We start from the raw sequence: 16,329 nt of genomic DNA on the forward strand, positions 1-16,329 counted from the left end.
CAAGTTCTATTTACAAACTATAAATACTAAGTAAATAGTATAAGTGGGGTGTCACAATTTGGTCAATAAATTATGATTTCTTTAAAATTTGGATATAATGCTTTGACAGACTGCTTGCTTGAATGGATGGCGAAGTAATTACCTATCTTTGCTACTGGGAATTATATGTTTCAAAATTGATGGCGCTTGCTTTGCTTGGCATTCGTGTAAGTAATAAAATTACAAAAAATAAAATCGGCCATTTTGTTTACACATTTTGAGCTTTATGCATCGAGGTAGCATTCGAATTTACACTCCCGTGGCATATCCCGCCAATGGGTTGCTACAAGATTTTACGAAACGTCACAAAATGGGTTCTTGCAAATATCTAGAACCCTTCTCGCTTAATCAACGGACTCGGCTCTGCATATTTTTCCTCCGGCGTAATTCTAGGAAATTTCTCTAACTAGGATGCTAGCCGTCGCCGTCGTCGTTCGTCTAATATCTATTTGTCTATGATGCAATCACACTATACATAATTCAAGGTACAAGGTGTAATTACGCCTTTAAATTATACATTGGGTACTTTAGCCACAGTCCAAACTCTAAATGCTTAACCTCACTTTTTTGTTTTGTAATTTGTGTTAGCACGTGAAAATAATTCATCTTTAGAAATAACCCAAAGAATGGCAAAGACAAAAAATAAGAAGAAAAATCTCGCAGAGCACATCAGCGATAAGAAAAAATCAAAAAATGCCAAAACCTTAAATCCCTTCGAAATGCACATAAATAAAGAGAAAATTAAAGTACTTGGTCGCAAGTTGAAGAACGACAGGGGTCTTCCCGGCGTGTCCAGAGCGAAAGCTCTCAAGAAACGAAAGGGAACGCTTTTACAAGAGTTTAAACTTATGAACAAATCTAATAAATTCATCGATAAACGTATTGGCGAACATAATTCTGGTTTGTCCGAAGACGATCGTGCCATGGCACGTTACGCTGCTGTAAGGTTTAAGGCTCACAAGAAATCGTCAATATTTAACCTTGCCAATGACGAAGTTTTGACTCACAAAGGACAAACTTTGAGCGAAATCGAGAAGTTCGCCAACACAAGGTCCGACGATGAAAGTAATGCAGACGAAGATACCGGTAGGTTAGAATCGGATTTCGTTGAAGATGCACATTTCGGCGGTGGTGTTCTGACTAAAACGGGAAATGAGGGTTTCAAGTCGCACAAGGACTTAATTAATCAGTTGATAGCGGAATCGAAAAAACGCAAGGCCGAGAAGCAGAAGGCGAAGGAGCAGACGCTCGAGCTCACTGAGAAATTAGACGAGGAGTGGAAGGATCTCATTCCGCTCGTTAATAATAGTTTCAAAAGGGTAGCCGAAGTGCAGGCTGACAAATCGGAGGTGGATGATTACGATAGGATTATGAAGGAGTTGAAAAATCAACCTCGCGGTTACGCTACAGATCGTTTGAAGACTGAGGACGAAATTGCCAGGGAGGAGAAAGAGAAATTGGAGCAATTGGAAAGGGAGCGACTAAGTAGAATGAGAGGGGTTTTTGAGGACGACAAATCTGAAGCACCGAAGCATCGTAGCGCTGACGATTTGGATGACAATTTCGCTTATGATTTTGAACCGGAGGTTACATTATCATACAACGAAAAGGGGGAGTCGAATGTACCTGTAGACAAGGAGATGAGAGTTGAGGTGGATGGTGTTGAAGAAGAGGAGGAAGAGAGTGAGGCGGTTGAAGAAGAGGAGGGGGACAGTGAGGCGGTTGAAGAAGAGGAAGATGGTGACGCCGAATCAGAAGATGACCTTTCTGATTTGAAAGAGGAGGATAGTTCTAGTGACGACGAGATGAATGGAGACAATGAGGACAGTGATAGAGAAAGTAGTGTGACTGACAATATAAAAGCAGATTTACTGGTCCGGAAAGAAATGATGGAGAAAGCTAGGGAGGAGCTGCCTTACACATTCACTCTTCCAAATTCGTACGAAGAGCTACATGAACTTCTACACAATAAATCGGCAGAGCATCACTGTGTTATATTGGAAAGGATGATCAAATGCAACCATCCTAGTTTGGGGGAAGCTAATAAGGAGACTTTAGGACTGCTATTTGTGTACCTTTTGCAATACATTGACGACTTGAACCTAAATTCTGACATTGTAAACTGTTTTAAAATCTCCAATTTTTTAGTGCCTCAACTGTTTGATCTTGCACAGCTTAATCAAGAGAACGCCCAACAGGCAATTTCAGAAGTGATTAAGGAAAAGCAAAGGGACTATCGAAAGAACAAAAAACTATTTCCCAGCTTAAACGTTTTAATATTTTTGAAAATTGTGAGTTGCCTTTTTCCAACATCTGATTTTAGGCATCCGGTTGTCACGCCGACAATTGTCTTCATGGATCAAATGCTGCATAATTGTAGGATAAGGTCACGAAGAGACATCGCCTATGGATTGTTCCTGGTGACGTTGGTGTTAGAGGTTTGTATCAATTTATTTCACTTGTCTCATTATACTTGAAGTTTCATTCATAAAACCAAAAAATTTTATAGCAAGATCACATTGGTCCAATTGGTCGTCAGCACGCTAAGAGGCGTCCATTTAATTATTTAAGGAAGTAATTGAAGGAAAACAGTTCTTTTGTTTTGAAAACTTTATTGTTTAAAGAAGGTCGTCTACAGGTTTTCATTACAAAATTTGTACCTAATATATCTACATACTCGTCTACATAGGTACCTACAGAAATCCTATGATCTCTGTTACGAACCCCCACCATAGTACCTATGGCATTTAAGTTCCCCAATGCTGTAGATATGTGTGTTTTTAAACTTGCAGGTGAAATAGGAACTTGAAATTTTGTTTAAAGCCATAATAGGCCATTGCAAATTGAAATAAAATAATTTCAAGATGGCGCCGCTTCAGCGTATACCGGAAGTAGCGCCATTTTGTTTTTTAGATAGAAACACTATTTTCTATTTTATTCTGATTTCAACGCAATTAAGATGAAGTACTGTAGTGAGACAGGGCTCGAGACAGGGATAATTACTCTTTCTCTTTTGCTAGAATTCTAGAGGATAGTGTTAGGACCCTAGATGTTACATTGTGTCTTGTGGTATTTTCGTGGGTATTTTAAGTTACAATTTTTTGAGGTCGTCGTCTGCCTGCAAATGATTCATTTTAATGTAAGAAATGCATTTTCAGAAACCCTCAATTTGAGATGGAAAAATCTCCAACATCTGTGAAAGGTTAGGATTCTTGCTGTACCTTGCATTACCTTCTTCTTTCTAATACCCAAAGGCGGTGAGATGGTGTCACACCAACTTATCGTATGCAGGAAAAGAATTTGCTATGGTTCGTATTTGAACGAGTGGGATGATTGTACCACAAAAGGGCTGTTACATTTCCCACTCTTCTAAAAATAGATGTTCTTTTTGGAAGAACCAAAAGCAAGGAGTAGCACCAGAAAATCTATGCCTTTCCCTGTTATGATGACAGCAGTCCCCACAATCATTACATCTGCTTCTTCTACTACCCTCTTGGCGGCCATTTCACTCTTCAGCATGGTTATGAAGTTCATCTTATTGCTATCATTAAAAACAAATTTTGTCGCGAAATTTTTTGCTGGAGTCTTTTGAGATGACATCTGTGGATGTGTCCGCGGAGTACAGGGATGAGGTTGGTGCGGTTGCGCGTTTTTTTAAGGTTAAGTCGAGGTTGGGTTCGGGAGAAGGTAATGCCGATATATTTGACGGTATGGAAAAAGGGGAGGTGGATACCTTGTGGGGATAGGTTAATGTGGTCGCTGGATTGTCCACTTGCCCGAAATTGGGATGCCGGAATAAAATGGTTTGGGTTTTTGGCGGGGTTATAATGGTGATCCTCGAGCAGTTGGCCCACTGGAATGAACATCAACGCCGCCGCCTCTCTACTGCAACGATTCGTGGTCCAAAGGGCCGGTAGGAGTGTCTCTAGTATAAACCCCGTACCTTCCAGCTACCCCCCCATTTTTGATTATATCGACTGGACTATTAATATAAGCCAATGCGACACACCACACCACAAAAAATGTCAAATTAATTGAGAGCATCGAGGTTTAAGTTCAAAACAAGTGTGGACGGACTGTGAACAACGCGAAATTGAAATCGGATTTCGCGCTATTGGATTAATAAAAAATAATAAAAAAAACTCCTACAAGGATTGCCTTGCTCTATGTTGCCGGTACTCAAAAGTCAAGGTAAATGGGCTATGGCAAATAGAAACCGCAATCAAAAGTGGTTTAAGTGCGAGCTAGAAAGATTACCTTTGTTGCCTTTTTAATTAATTAATTATTTAGATTACAATTAATGATATTAAAGAATCCATTCCTTGATTGTCATTAAATCATGGCCGACTACTAAAAAGAAAATCCGAAAAAAACGCACCAATTCAATGAATGGGAATAAGTAATATCAAAATATGTCAATTTTGATTCTTTATTAAATGCAATAGTAAGAAAATGGGCATTTCATTAAAAAAAAACTAAGTTTTTAGCTCAGTTTTTAGTCTTTGAAATTTCTTAAATTTGGATCCATAGGTACGTAGTCCAGGGAATAGAGGGTTTTAATTTGCAAAATGAGAAGTAGTTCCAATTTCTTATGCATGTCATAGACAGTCATCTGGTGGTTAAAAATCTAAGTTTTCGACCTTACACCCCTTGTGCTTCCCCCGTACCAACCCCAAAACCCTTGAAATTTGGTTGGTTTCTTAGTTTTTCAATCATATCTTTTTATAGGTTCACTTTACAAAAAAATATTGTTATTAGAAATTGTAGATCACAAAATTCGACACAACTTTGATATACATTACTTTTTTTGTGAAATGTTTATTAAAAAAAGATATAGAGCTTCAAAGTTGCGTATGTTTTTAAAAATCCTGAAATCTATGTAGATGTTTTCACCAAATTTTATACTTTATCTCTATAATTAAGAATTTTATGAGAAAATATCTTGAACTTATTGTGGTATAAATCCCGCGACCCTGCACCCTTACCAAAGGGGATGCATAATAATTCAACTTTCAACCCTTGCTAGTGAGGATATTTGAATGACTGTGAGATTGTAGCGCTTTGTAATGTACGTTTGTTGATTGTTTCACTTCATTTCAGGAAATGAACTCTCCTGAACACTCGTTCTAGTTTAACCCTTTCAAAAATCACTATAGGGGGTTGAAGTAGTCCCTTTTTGTAGGAGATTGAAACGGGTTAAAATGAAGACCACTTTTCTTATTTGATAATTGTATTCGGAAGCGCATAATCACACAGATGATTCAAATACCTACTGTTAATTTAACTAATCAACAATTGCTCAAGATTTAGTTACTTTATCGAGTTCCTATTAAACTGAATTAATAAAAATACTTTGCTGTAATGTAAGGTTTATTACAACTCAACTGCTCTGAGGCAGATTCGGTTAGACACTGAAATTTACATTATTCTTTGTAATACAGGTAAACAAGTAAGAAGGGGGAATTTTACCAATAACCAGTTTTCATTTGTTAAGTATTAACACCTACTACGACCAAGGGGTTGAAGTGCTATCATCCCCTTTGATAGGGGTTCAGGGTACCGAAATTAATAGCACCATAGCTTCATAATCGAGGTATTTTCGCATATAAATGTTATGATTATAGAGATAACATATAATTTCCTTAAAATATGTACATGTACATACATTTTGGAATCTTCAAAATAAAGACAAACTTGCAGTTCTGTATCTTTTGAAATAAAAAATTTACGAAAAAGAAGTATATCACAAATTTGTGTAAAATTCGATGGTCTACAGTTTCTGATAACAATATTTTTTTGTAAAGTGAATCTATAAAAAGATATGATTGAAAAACCCAAAAACCACCCAAATTTCTTTGGTTTTAGGGGTGGTGCGGGGGAAGCACAAGGGGTAGGAGGTCGAAAACTTGGATTCTTAACCACCAGATGTTCCTCCATGACATGCAAAACCAGGTGTCAAATTCTTGACAGAATAGCTTCCTAGCTGAAACCAAAAATTGCCAACATATGTACGCACTTACAGACGGGAAAAATTTATTCTTTAAAAGTTGCTTAAAATGATCTAAAACGTCAACATTTGATGAAATTAAATTTCGTTTAAATTGCTTCAGAAACAAGATCGTTGCGTTGTGCACATATGCAACACAATTTTTTGACTTTGACAACTTTTTTCTCCGTTTTTTGATAATATAACCCGGCCCAATTTTTTGTAGGTTGTACACAGGAAAATAAGGTCTTCCAAATAATAGAATAAAAATTTTAGGTTGCTATTTGAAAAAAAAAGTTCGATGCCGTTACGGCGCTCCAAAATTTTTTTTCAAAAGTCAAAAAATTTTTCTGTTCGGTATGCCTAAAACATACCTATATACAAAATTTCAACAAAATCCGTCGAGCCGTTTTCTCAGAAAATTGCCAACAAACGTACGTACGTACATACAGACGGAAAAAAATTTTATTCTTTAAAAGTTGCTTAAAATGGTCTAAAACGTCGACATTTGATGAAATTTTGAAATATTCAAAAAACGGCTATCGCAATAGCTACCTAGCACATGCTAGGAAGCTAAAAATTGGAACTACTTCTCGTTTTGTAGGAAATGGTCCATTTTCAGTCTCTATTTCCCGGACTAACGGTCGTACGCAACTTAACTTATCCTTTATCTATGCAACCGTTTTCAAGTAATCAATTTTCAATGTACCGTCTGTATCCGCCATTTTTTTTCAAGTCAAATTAACTTAAAACCCATACATTTTATAGGTATATCGATATGTGGGTATTAATAGAACTGAAATTTCACTAGAATCTGAAAATGCAACAAAAAATAGGGGTTGCAATTTAAAATAACGAACTTACTAGGTATTTCCGGAAGTGTCACCATTTTGAAATTTTACATCGATTCGGCTTCAGAGTAACTCCTAAGTACAGATTTTAAAAACCATACCTATTTCACTTGCCCAGGAACGTTTAACCAAAGCGTATTTAACGAATTTGGTTTAACTAAACTTCCCAAAAAAACACCCTCGTATAAACTACTGTGGACAACTGATTTTAGTGACTCGGGCACATTTACGAACGCTCAATTCAATTTATTATATTATAAACAGGGTACTTCACACTAATTGTGACTTCTTATAAACATCACAGTCTTCTACCATAGCAGTACTACTACTGCCTAAATTGGTAATGGCTGTCAGTGTAATTTTGCATCGAAATTCTTGATATATTACTTTGATGAGTGTGTAGCTACCGTAACATTTTTGTAGTTTACAGCATTATCAAAACGCTACCTTCCATCCGCCACCAAATTTCTCGCCGGAGTGCTCCACATGGCCATTCCAAAACCCTGCGTGAAGCAAATAAAAGTTCTTCCGCCTTTTCGTTCCATCTCCAGCCATCTTGTTTTAACTAAACGAACCACAACGCTAACCACTACGAAGTTAGAACTGACCGATTTAACCGAATTGGATATATCCGAGGATTTTAAACAGAGAAGTCTACAGGTTGCACTGCAATTAGTATCGGAATTCAACGAAAATTTCCATGAGTTGTCGTCAAACTGCGAAATATTTTCTCCGATTGAGGAATATTTGGGACAAATCCCCACTGCAAATTATACACCCGATTTGAGACAGTTGCTGGGGGAGATTCTGGATAAATTGAAATCGAATCACGATAAGAAACTGTACTACATTGTCATGCAGGCGAGCAAACCAAAGGCGCTGAGATTATACGAGCCGAACATTCAGAAAGTGTAAGTAAGCGTGTTCCCATAGATGACGCTCAATTTCTGTTCCTTAGATATGATGTGAAGAGCAGGAAGATAATGTCCAAGGAAAAAATGGAACGCGCGAAGCTGCTGCACAAGATTAAGGTGGAAAAGAAGGGCGCCCTACGCGAAATCCGCAGGGATAAAGCGTTCCTGGGACGTGTTAAAATTAAGGAACGCATTGAAAGGTAAACGCACGTGTCGTAACATCCTGATAATAACCCTCGCTTTTCAGTGATAAGCTCCGGAAAGAAAAGGTTAAGAAAATATTCGCCGAGGCCAACATTCAACAGTCAGAACTCAATTCAATGGACCGCAAAAATCAAAGGCGAAGAAAATAAACGTAATGATTCGACTAATTGTTTATTATTGCTCTTAAATATTTAGGGATTTTGGGTTTATCAAAGCAGGTGGGATTCCATTGGAATGACATGCACTCGTATGGTACTGGGGAAGGTTGGGGTTGCTTAATTGCCATCGGAAGGCATCTTTTCCATATTCCCAGATATTTAACGGCCAGAAAATGCTTTCGGCGATATTTTTCTAGGGCGAGTTTTTCCCTTTCTTTGTGTAAATTAAACGCGCTTGTTAAAAGAATCCGAATTCCACTACGCAGCATGTGACTTCGGTTGAAGTCTTCTACCGCATGTAAATGTGCTTGTAATTTTTTTTTCTCGTCCACGTGCGCTTTAAGCCTTTGAAGCGCTTTTTGTTTAGTTTTTAAACTGTAGATCTTCTCCGACTCATTCATTTGCTCTCTTGTTAATTTCAGTCTTCTAGCTGACTGTTTCCAAAGATGTAACATTCTGCGCATTGTGCTGGATAGATAGTGTTTGTCTGCTTGATTTACCATTCTCCTTTTTTGCCGACTGATGGCACAAAACGATCGCCATTTGTCAAAAGTTCTTTGCAAAGTTAATTGCTTCACCGCCATATTAATACGGTCGTATAAGGTACGCTTCTGTGCTTGGTATATCCGGTAACCAACTAAAATGAGAAAAGCTTTCTTCTCCACCTGTCTCGCATGAAACTGGCACGCATTCTCATACTTTTTCTCGTTTATTAAACGCACTCTGCGTTGATTTCGCAAAATGGTGAAACACCTCCTTTGAGATTTCATCGCTAATGTCGCCACAATTCTCCAATGCGCTTCTCGCTTGCGTTGTTCTCCGTTCTTATACTTTACTATCGCCTTAAAACATGCTTGCATTAGTTTATTTGTGGCAAATTGGCAAGCATGCCTTTGCTTCACATGTTTCGACCTTCGAACGTCTCTGTAAGTTACAAAGGCTTTGAAACATTTGTGAAGTAAAGATTTTTCGTAAAACAAAACCGCCAGCTGCTTCTCGTTGTTTTTGCGCGTTCTTCCTCGCGCATAACTCTGTAATAGATGAAAATACACCGACTTGAGTTTCACATTCACACGTTGCCTCATCAACTCCACCTTTTGTCTTGTACCCAATGAAATGCTGGTGAAATAAATCCAAGATCGCAGCGCTACAGCCAAGAGTCTTGGATTGCACTTAGCTTGTCGAAACACTTCAATTAATTCGCAGTGACTTTTTTTAAGTTTACGTTTTTCTGTATACATTTGCAGTTTCCTAAAGTAATACTTGAAGACCCGACTTTTAAAAGCATGGAGATGTAGTACGTTGACATAATGCCGGATGGTTTCTTGAAGGTAATTGTTGTGAATGTTAAGGGTATTCATATACAAAAATGCAAAGATTTTGTACTGCACAGCACTTTGGTGTATGAGGCGTCCCCTGCTGTGTAAACTTCGAATGTCTTTCAGGTGAGCAAAACATTTAAGCTTCAAACGGTTCTGATAGAAATAAACTCCAATTTGTTGCTTAATTTTCTTTTGTTTTCGGTTCATTATGTAAAATTTCCATCTTGAAAATGACTCATATTTTAACCTGGTGTAGTAGTGCACACTTGCTCGTAACAACAACCTCCATTGTGCTCTCTCTTCGAACCAAACTGTCTTTAACTTTCTGAACACTTTTTTCAATACCGAATGTTGGTAATGTTTTATTGCTTTTCGTATCGATATTGTTGGCATTATGTTATGAAGTAAATGGGATAGCATTTCCTTGAACTTTAAGACAGTGACAGTTACTGCGGTTACCATTATTATTATAGCAGCATTTATCAAGGTAGGTATAGTTTAGAAAACTATGAAGATGTGTAATTAATCCAGTAGCAAAAAAATGTGCCAAATTCTTAATAGATCAGCTTCCTAGCTCAAACCAAAAATCAAGCTTTTAGAAGGATTTTCAAAAAATGTATAGTGAAATACATTTATTTAAATGGGACACTGTATATAAATTATTTAAGTTTACAGCAACTCACAAAAGAAATGACCGGTACACTACAATTTTCTCGTTCAGCGTTTGCAGTGCTTCTAGCGTTTTGTAGACCAGTTTCGAGCATATTTCCGGCTACTTCGAATTAGGTTTTCTTGCAGTTTTCCTAATTCGCATTACTACAGGAGTAGTAATAGAACAATAACTTAAGACCTTCTGTAGAGGCACCTCTAAAAAGCATTATGCGGGTCACTCTGTAATTGGGCGCAAGCCTGTTGAGGGCCCAGAACAAGAGAGCGATAATAAATAAATAAATAAAAGTAAACAACTATAATGGATACATGAAGTTTTGTGTATGTCAAGCACTCTAAAGAGAACTCTTCTCTTCTCGGGCCCACCTGGAGTGTCGTCCCTCTAGGTACGTGCTTGGTTTCAATACCACTCTTGCTCTTACCTTTGTTTAAATACGTTGAAAATAAGCTTTTTTTAACGTTATTGAAAACGCGGTTACCATATAACAACAATTCCCACGTACAGTTTGGTTTATGTAGAATTTTGTGCACGTCTAACATCAATCTTTGTTGTTTACTAAACAAAATTCCAAACCGAAATATGGCAAGGTGGACATAAACGTACAGATTCAATGATCGTAATAAAAAATGGTGCTACAAAAAGCACAATTTCTCAAAATAAAAATGATCCTGACAAACCACCCTGTATACAACCTACGCGGATACACCTGGCAACCGCCCTACTTTTTATTAGAAGGGGAAAGCGGGGACGGCGCCGTCTCGTAGAGACTACGTAAGGCATTTTAGTTTTAACTTTCGCCACGAAGCATCGTTCCGTCTACGTTTGTTCATTTGTTGTTATTTAATACAGGTAGTAATCTTTTGCATTTCTTTATAATTTATCTATAATTTGTATACATCTTATGTTTTTTAAAAATAATTTTCAATCTTTGATTTGAAATCTCAACGCTTGATCATGTGTATGTAAAGTTCCGTTAGCTTTTATTTGAAATCTCTTTCATTTTTGGTGCAATGTTTGCCCAACACTTTTCCGTGAAGAGAACGTCACTGGCCCTGGAGTGGTAAATAACTGTAACCACATTTAGTTACAACACCTAATGCCGGAACTGACCTCAAATCTCAACTATAGTCGCGCGAAGATTCATTATTACGATTACCCGTCTGAGGGGTCAGAATCTGCTAACACAAAACACTTCGTGTTAGAATATATGGGCGATATGAATTGCGATTCACTAATTTCCAAATGTTCCCTTAGTTTTAAACGTTGAATTTTCCGTCAAAGGCCATGTAATTTAACATCTTGCTTTTTACAAAAGGGTTGTATGCACCAATGATGAGTCACCTGTTGTACAGATACCTTGTTTTCTACCCCAACCGATTCATTGTTTCGCAAATTGTTCTTACCTTGTATTTACTGTCATATGTTTTGTGTATGTGATTTATATTATTTATCATGCTTTATTATCAATCAATTACAGCAAATTATCTTGCACATTAACAACAGTTTCCCTATTGCTCATTCGAGATTATTGCCTATTAAAATCACTGATCGCCTTGCAAAAACATGCAAAATAACCCAGTATATTGTTCTATTGTGCGTTTCTTCCCTACTGTAATACTTCAGGTCATAGCGTTGTTTACAATTTACAACTAACGTAAGGGGGTCCTGCCTTAAATGTTTGAACACTTGCCACTTTTTGATTTCATATTTACACCCCGTTCACACGGCGACAATTCGTCGTTCGTTATTTATAAGGACACTATTATTTTTTAATGGGTACCATAACCATAACACATTCTACGCGCAAGTTCACACGAACCTACGGTATTTCGAATTGTAAAAAATGACGGATACCCGTCTGTGGAAATATTAAGAACGGGTATTTTTAACGTCCTTGGAAAATATAAAGGAATGTAAGAACGAGTTTACACTAGATGTTTTGTCGACGAATGATCTTTTTTACGACTCGTGATTCTGTTGAGGTGACGGAGAGCTTCTACTTCAAGCCCTTGTCTTACAAGTGGATGCACCCAATATGGTTTTCCTCCGATAATACCTCCATCAAAGAAAAGTATCTAAGACTCACAGATACAAAAGGTATCTAGTTACAGGTATCGTTACAAGTGCCAAGATCTGTAACTAGAGCTTTCAAAAGTATCTAGATATGTCACAACACTGGTTTTAGCGATTTTATTGAGCTTTTAAGGTGGGTAATATATTATGGGAAACCCTGTATAATTACGATTTTAGTACTAAACACACCTCAATGGACCAGCGTCTGTGGATTCAAGCACTTTCCGGCCCCTCCAAACTTTGATCGTAAGCCTCTACTGTAGTAAACTATTGAGTTCTGTATTTTTTTGTAATGCAGATGTGACCATTCCTGAAAGAACAAAGTTAACCGTGATGGAAAGAGTACCACAGTTTCCGCCCGGTTTGAAACCACCAAAGATGCAAAAACGTCTACGCTACATGCGAGGCAAAGAAATGGTTCATAACTTTTTATTACATCAACAGTATGGGATTATGGTAAGCTCATTTGCAAGTCGCAGCAAACTCATGTTACTTTGGTAGGCATTGGGCGGTGGACGGTTAAAATATCAGCACTTTGAGGTAATGAGGTTGGGTATCGGACGCAAAATGGACACACAACGTATGTTTGCAATATGGCGAGTCGACGCGCCGTGGCAACCGGTCACGAAACGTGGACAAGGACAGCGCTTGGGTGGTGGCAAGGGTGCAATCGACCATTACGTCACACCAATCAAAGCAGGTAATCTGCAACAATTTCTTAAAATAGATTTGTACGTGATATTCTTTTAGGGCGAATCATTGTAGAACTGGGGGGGAAATGTGAGTTCGACGAGGTGAAGGATTTTTTGCAGAAAATCGCAGAGAAATTGCCATTCAAGGCGATGGCGGTGTCTCATGAGCTGTTGCAGGAAATGAGGCGAAAGGAAATAGAGGATGAGAAAAATAATTTAAATTTTTATACAATGAAATATGTAATTCAGAATAATATGGGCGGGTGCCAAAATTGGCTGTCCCCATTTGATTTTAAATGGTTTTGTAAGCATGTTTGAAAACTAGCGTTGATAATAAATTAATAGTTTTTTTAATAGTGGTCAATAGGTATTAATCTGTTAGGGGATGGGTCCTTGAAGTCCAGAACATTTAACAGAACTAAGTAGATCTGTCAATAATTGCATTAAAATAATTGGGGAAATCTTTATGAATGATGTACTTTCTTATAGTTCAATTAGACTAGACTAATCACCTTTGTAAGTGCAATTGTAATAATTGTTACTGCATAGTTCATGCAGGAATTAGAATTGGCAATTGGTTTGATATATTTAGAGTAATTTCAAACAGTTCCAAGATTGGGCTACTAGTTCAAAAGTTACAGCCCTTTGAATTTTCTTTCGAAATTGGTTTTTAGTCCATAACTTTTGATTGAGACGTCTAATCGAAAAAGTACAATTCGATTTGGATTCTACGCACCAAAATTAATAAGAAGAAGTGTTTTCCCGAGAAATTTTGGTGTAGTCGGTTTTTGGTAAAAAAGGAAGGTTTTTGAGGCCTCAAAAAAAATGCCTCAGATCGACCGGAAAAAAACATTTTCTTTCCTTTTGATGAGACCTACCATTACAATACCATGAAGGGTAGAACATGTGTTTACCCCCACCCCCCATTTTCTAAAGTTTAACTTGGCACCACTAAAGGCATGTGTATGCAAAATCTGAGAACTGAGATTTCTGTACAGTACTAGCGTTGAGTAGCGTAATCATTTCGAGAAAACAATCTGTATTTTTTTAACCTCCAATCTTTATAGTGGATGGTAATATTGACACATCTCACTATTCTATTCTTTACACTAAGGTAGGACTAATAAAAAACAAAACAAAAATAAAGGTTCAAACCACAAACGTTTAATGAAAAAAATCACATCATTTGGTGTATTTCCAATTGCGTATTAAAATATCTTATATCACAGTTTACAATATTGAATACCATATTTTTTAGACTGCTGAAATATTATTTTGTATTCTTAAATGTCACTTTTTACCCTAGTAATTAAAAAAATTGTTTAGTGTCCGCCATATAAGTCGTTAGTTAGAACCATAGATTACTGATCATCACTCAAGAGATAATTAATTAAAAAATAAAATACTGGCTGCTATAATACTATCTGTTCACAAGAATTTTAAGAGATCCATATAAGTTACAGTATTTTATCATTCCTGGTAAGAAGTAAAAGAACAAAACGCAAAAACACAAAATTTCGTAGAACTCATCAACAGTCAAGCAACTTTGATAAACTTAACTCTGCAGCTGTGTTTGATGCCATGTAGTATTGCGTCAAGTATCTAATTATATATAGCGGTACTATGGCCGTTATAGGTACGTTGATTGTGGCAAATTTCTTCCCATCAACTTCATATTTAACTGGTGTTGTAACTGGGAAGTGCAAAGCTTTGCTTACAATGCCTCCTATAGCTTCAACGCAGGACAAAAAACTATCGACCAAAACGACATAATCTGAAGCCTCATTCATTTCCTTTCGATATATCACATCAAGCATATATTCTTCTGTCAAAATCGCTCTCACATTTGCTCGAATGTTCTTCCACGCGGAGATGTTGGATGTGACGACGATGTTGCTGAATCCATTCATCAGCTTTTCAGTAATGCGAGTTTGAGCCAGCTTGTAACACTTTGCATTAGTATTTAACAAATATTCTGTCACGTTCTGTACATCATCTAGCACATCTTCTAAATAAATTAATCCGAGATGTTTAGCCACATAGGCGGCATTGCTTAGTGTGATTAAAATTAAAATGTCCACTTGACATAGTACTAATGGATCTCGCCTGAAATTACTAATGTGGCTGTCTACATTTATATTCTTTGCCTCTTGCACAACCTTACGAAGTTTCTTCTTTGGCTCAGTTTCTAATTTATCACCTGAATCAGATGATTCAAGTGACTCAGATACTGAACCGTCAGATAAATCTGGCACCGAAGAGAGCACAACATGTTGCACACCAACACTCCTTGTTACATTTGCAACAGATCTGTATTTATCTTTGTCAATGCCTTCAAGTTTCAGTTCTGGACATAGTACTACTCTATCTATCAAGTAGTTAAGTTCACAATCCAGTTTCTTGTAAGTGGGTTGCCAGGGGCGCAGCCCTCCATTAATCATCACTAAGTGCAGCAAATCCTTAATCATTCCATCAATGGGAATCACTTTATTAATTGTATATTCAACAAACTGTTTATGTAAATCTCTGCATCGTTGCTTAATATTTCTAGTACCGGTATTTGACATTACTAAGTACAGATCCTTACGTAGCATAGGTTCGGAAGTGAAGCAGGATGGATAATAAGAATCTTCTCCAAAAATAGTTTTAATCGATGTCAACCTATTACAAACCTACAAGGAAAAAAATGTCTGTAAAAATATAGCCCATTTCCATTCTGCAATTTATTTTGTAATGATAAAGCAGTACTCACTTTTTCATCATTATTTGATCGTCCATCATTATCTCCACTATTGAGTGAATTCATTGCCTTAATAGAATCTCCTCTGATGATTAACACACTCTAGAAATAAAAACCACAGCTTCTGTGTAAAAACATTTAATAACTTCATAACAATAACAATATTTTTATTCAACCACATGAAACATCACTAGAAATTGCATGGTTGCCAACTCTCAAAAATGTATGTATCGTCGCAAGTTGTATATACAGGGGCGGAACCTCTCAACCGTGGTAAGACTTTGTTGTATATAACAGATCAGTAAACAAACTCGAGTGGCAAACAACGCGTGCTGATAGCGGATTAAATCATTATTCGCTCATTGACAGTTTACAATCTCTAGTGAAATTCAATTCTTGACTTGTAAATAACTTACAATGCGCGCGCACCTTGCATTCTCTGTCTCACTTTTTTAAAACTTTCCACAACAGTCCACCAGTAATTATTTATTTCGCAACGTTCAAAATATTTATGACCTGAACAACCGCACGCATGGAATCCTTGACTCGATCTCTTCCCGCGGGCGAACCGTCGTCTATCTCGCGTTGTTATCCCTATACCTTCTCGCCCACGAACGCGTTTATGCACACACGTTTTAATATATATGTTCGCCATAAAATACAATATGCATTAGGTACAA

General features: G+C 37.2%; 3 protein-coding genes across 3 annotated transcripts; 2 read left to right on the forward strand and 1 right to left on the reverse strand.

Moving 5' to 3' along the window:
• The first annotated feature begins 584 nt into the window (after nt 1-584).
• Nucleotides 585-8,157, forward strand: LOC116176021 (nucleolar protein 14 homolog). Its single transcript, XM_031494452.1, has 4 exons — nt 585-2,477; nt 7,300-7,787; nt 7,835-7,990; nt 8,038-8,157. Exons 1-4 carry the CDS (start codon nt 666-668, stop codon nt 8,141-8,143), a joined length of 2,562 nt encoding a protein of 853 aa, XP_031350312.1. The 5' UTR covers nt 585-665; the 3' UTR covers nt 8,144-8,157.
• Nucleotides 8,158-9,462: 1,305 nt separating this feature from the next.
• Nucleotides 9,463-13,268, forward strand: LOC116175561 (39S ribosomal protein L16, mitochondrial). The gene is made up of 5 exons (XM_031493735.1): nt 9,463-9,483; nt 12,307-12,463; nt 12,516-12,673; nt 12,719-12,917; nt 12,968-13,268. Exons 1-5 carry the CDS (start codon nt 9,463-9,465, stop codon nt 13,225-13,227), a joined length of 795 nt encoding a protein of 264 aa, XP_031349595.1. The 3' UTR covers nt 13,228-13,268.
• A 783-nt stretch (nt 13,269-14,051) lies between these two features.
• Nucleotides 14,052-15,833, reverse strand: LOC116177419. Its single transcript, XM_031496391.1, has 2 exons — nt 15,662-15,833; nt 14,052-15,581 (listed from the first exon to the last, which is right to left on the reverse strand). The coding sequence occupies exons 1-2, from the start codon at nt 15,713-15,715 to the stop codon at nt 14,439-14,441; spliced, it is 1,197 nt and encodes a 398-aa protein (XP_031352251.1). The 5' UTR covers nt 15,716-15,833; the 3' UTR covers nt 14,052-14,438.
• Between the last annotated feature and the right edge of the window lie 496 nt (nt 15,834-16,329).

Source organism: Photinus pyralis, unplaced genomic scaffold (genome assembly GCF_008802855.1).
Source record: "Photinus pyralis isolate 1611_PpyrPB1 unplaced genomic scaffold, Ppyr1.3 Ppyr1.4_LG7, whole genome shotgun sequence".
Taxonomy (NCBI): Eukaryota; Metazoa; Arthropoda; class Insecta; order Coleoptera; family Lampyridae; genus Photinus; species Photinus pyralis.

Bases quoted from the DNA above. Each gene is read 5' to 3' on its own strand.
- LOC116177419 (XM_031496391.1), bottom strand. From the start codon at position 15,715: ATGAATTCACTCAATAGTGGAGATAATGATGGACGATCAAATAATGAT. The intron at 15,582-15,661 runs GTGAGTACTGCT...TTTTCCTTGTAG, and splicing joins GATCAAATAATGATGAAAAA to GTTTGTAATAGGTTGACATC.
- LOC116176021 (XM_031494452.1), top strand. From the start codon at position 666: ATGGCAAAGACAAAAAATAAGAAGAAAAATCTCGCAGAGCACATCAGC. The intron at 2,478-7,299 runs GTTTGTATCAAT...ACATTTTTGTAG, and splicing joins TGGTGACGTTGGTGTTAGAG to TTTACAGCATTATCAAAACG. The intron at 7,991-8,037 runs GTAAACGCACGT...CTCGCTTTTCAG, and splicing joins ATTAAGGAACGCATTGAAAG to TGATAAGCTCCGGAAAGAAA.
- LOC116175561 (XM_031493735.1), top strand. From the start codon at position 9,463: ATGCCGGATGGTTTCTTGAAG. The intron at 9,484-12,306 runs GTAATTGTTGTG...AAAAGTATCTAG, and splicing joins TGCCGGATGGTTTCTTGAAG to ATATGTCACAACACTGGTTT. The intron at 12,674-12,718 runs GTAAGCTCATTT...TTACTTTGGTAG, and splicing joins ATCAACAGTATGGGATTATG to GCATTGGGCGGTGGACGGTT.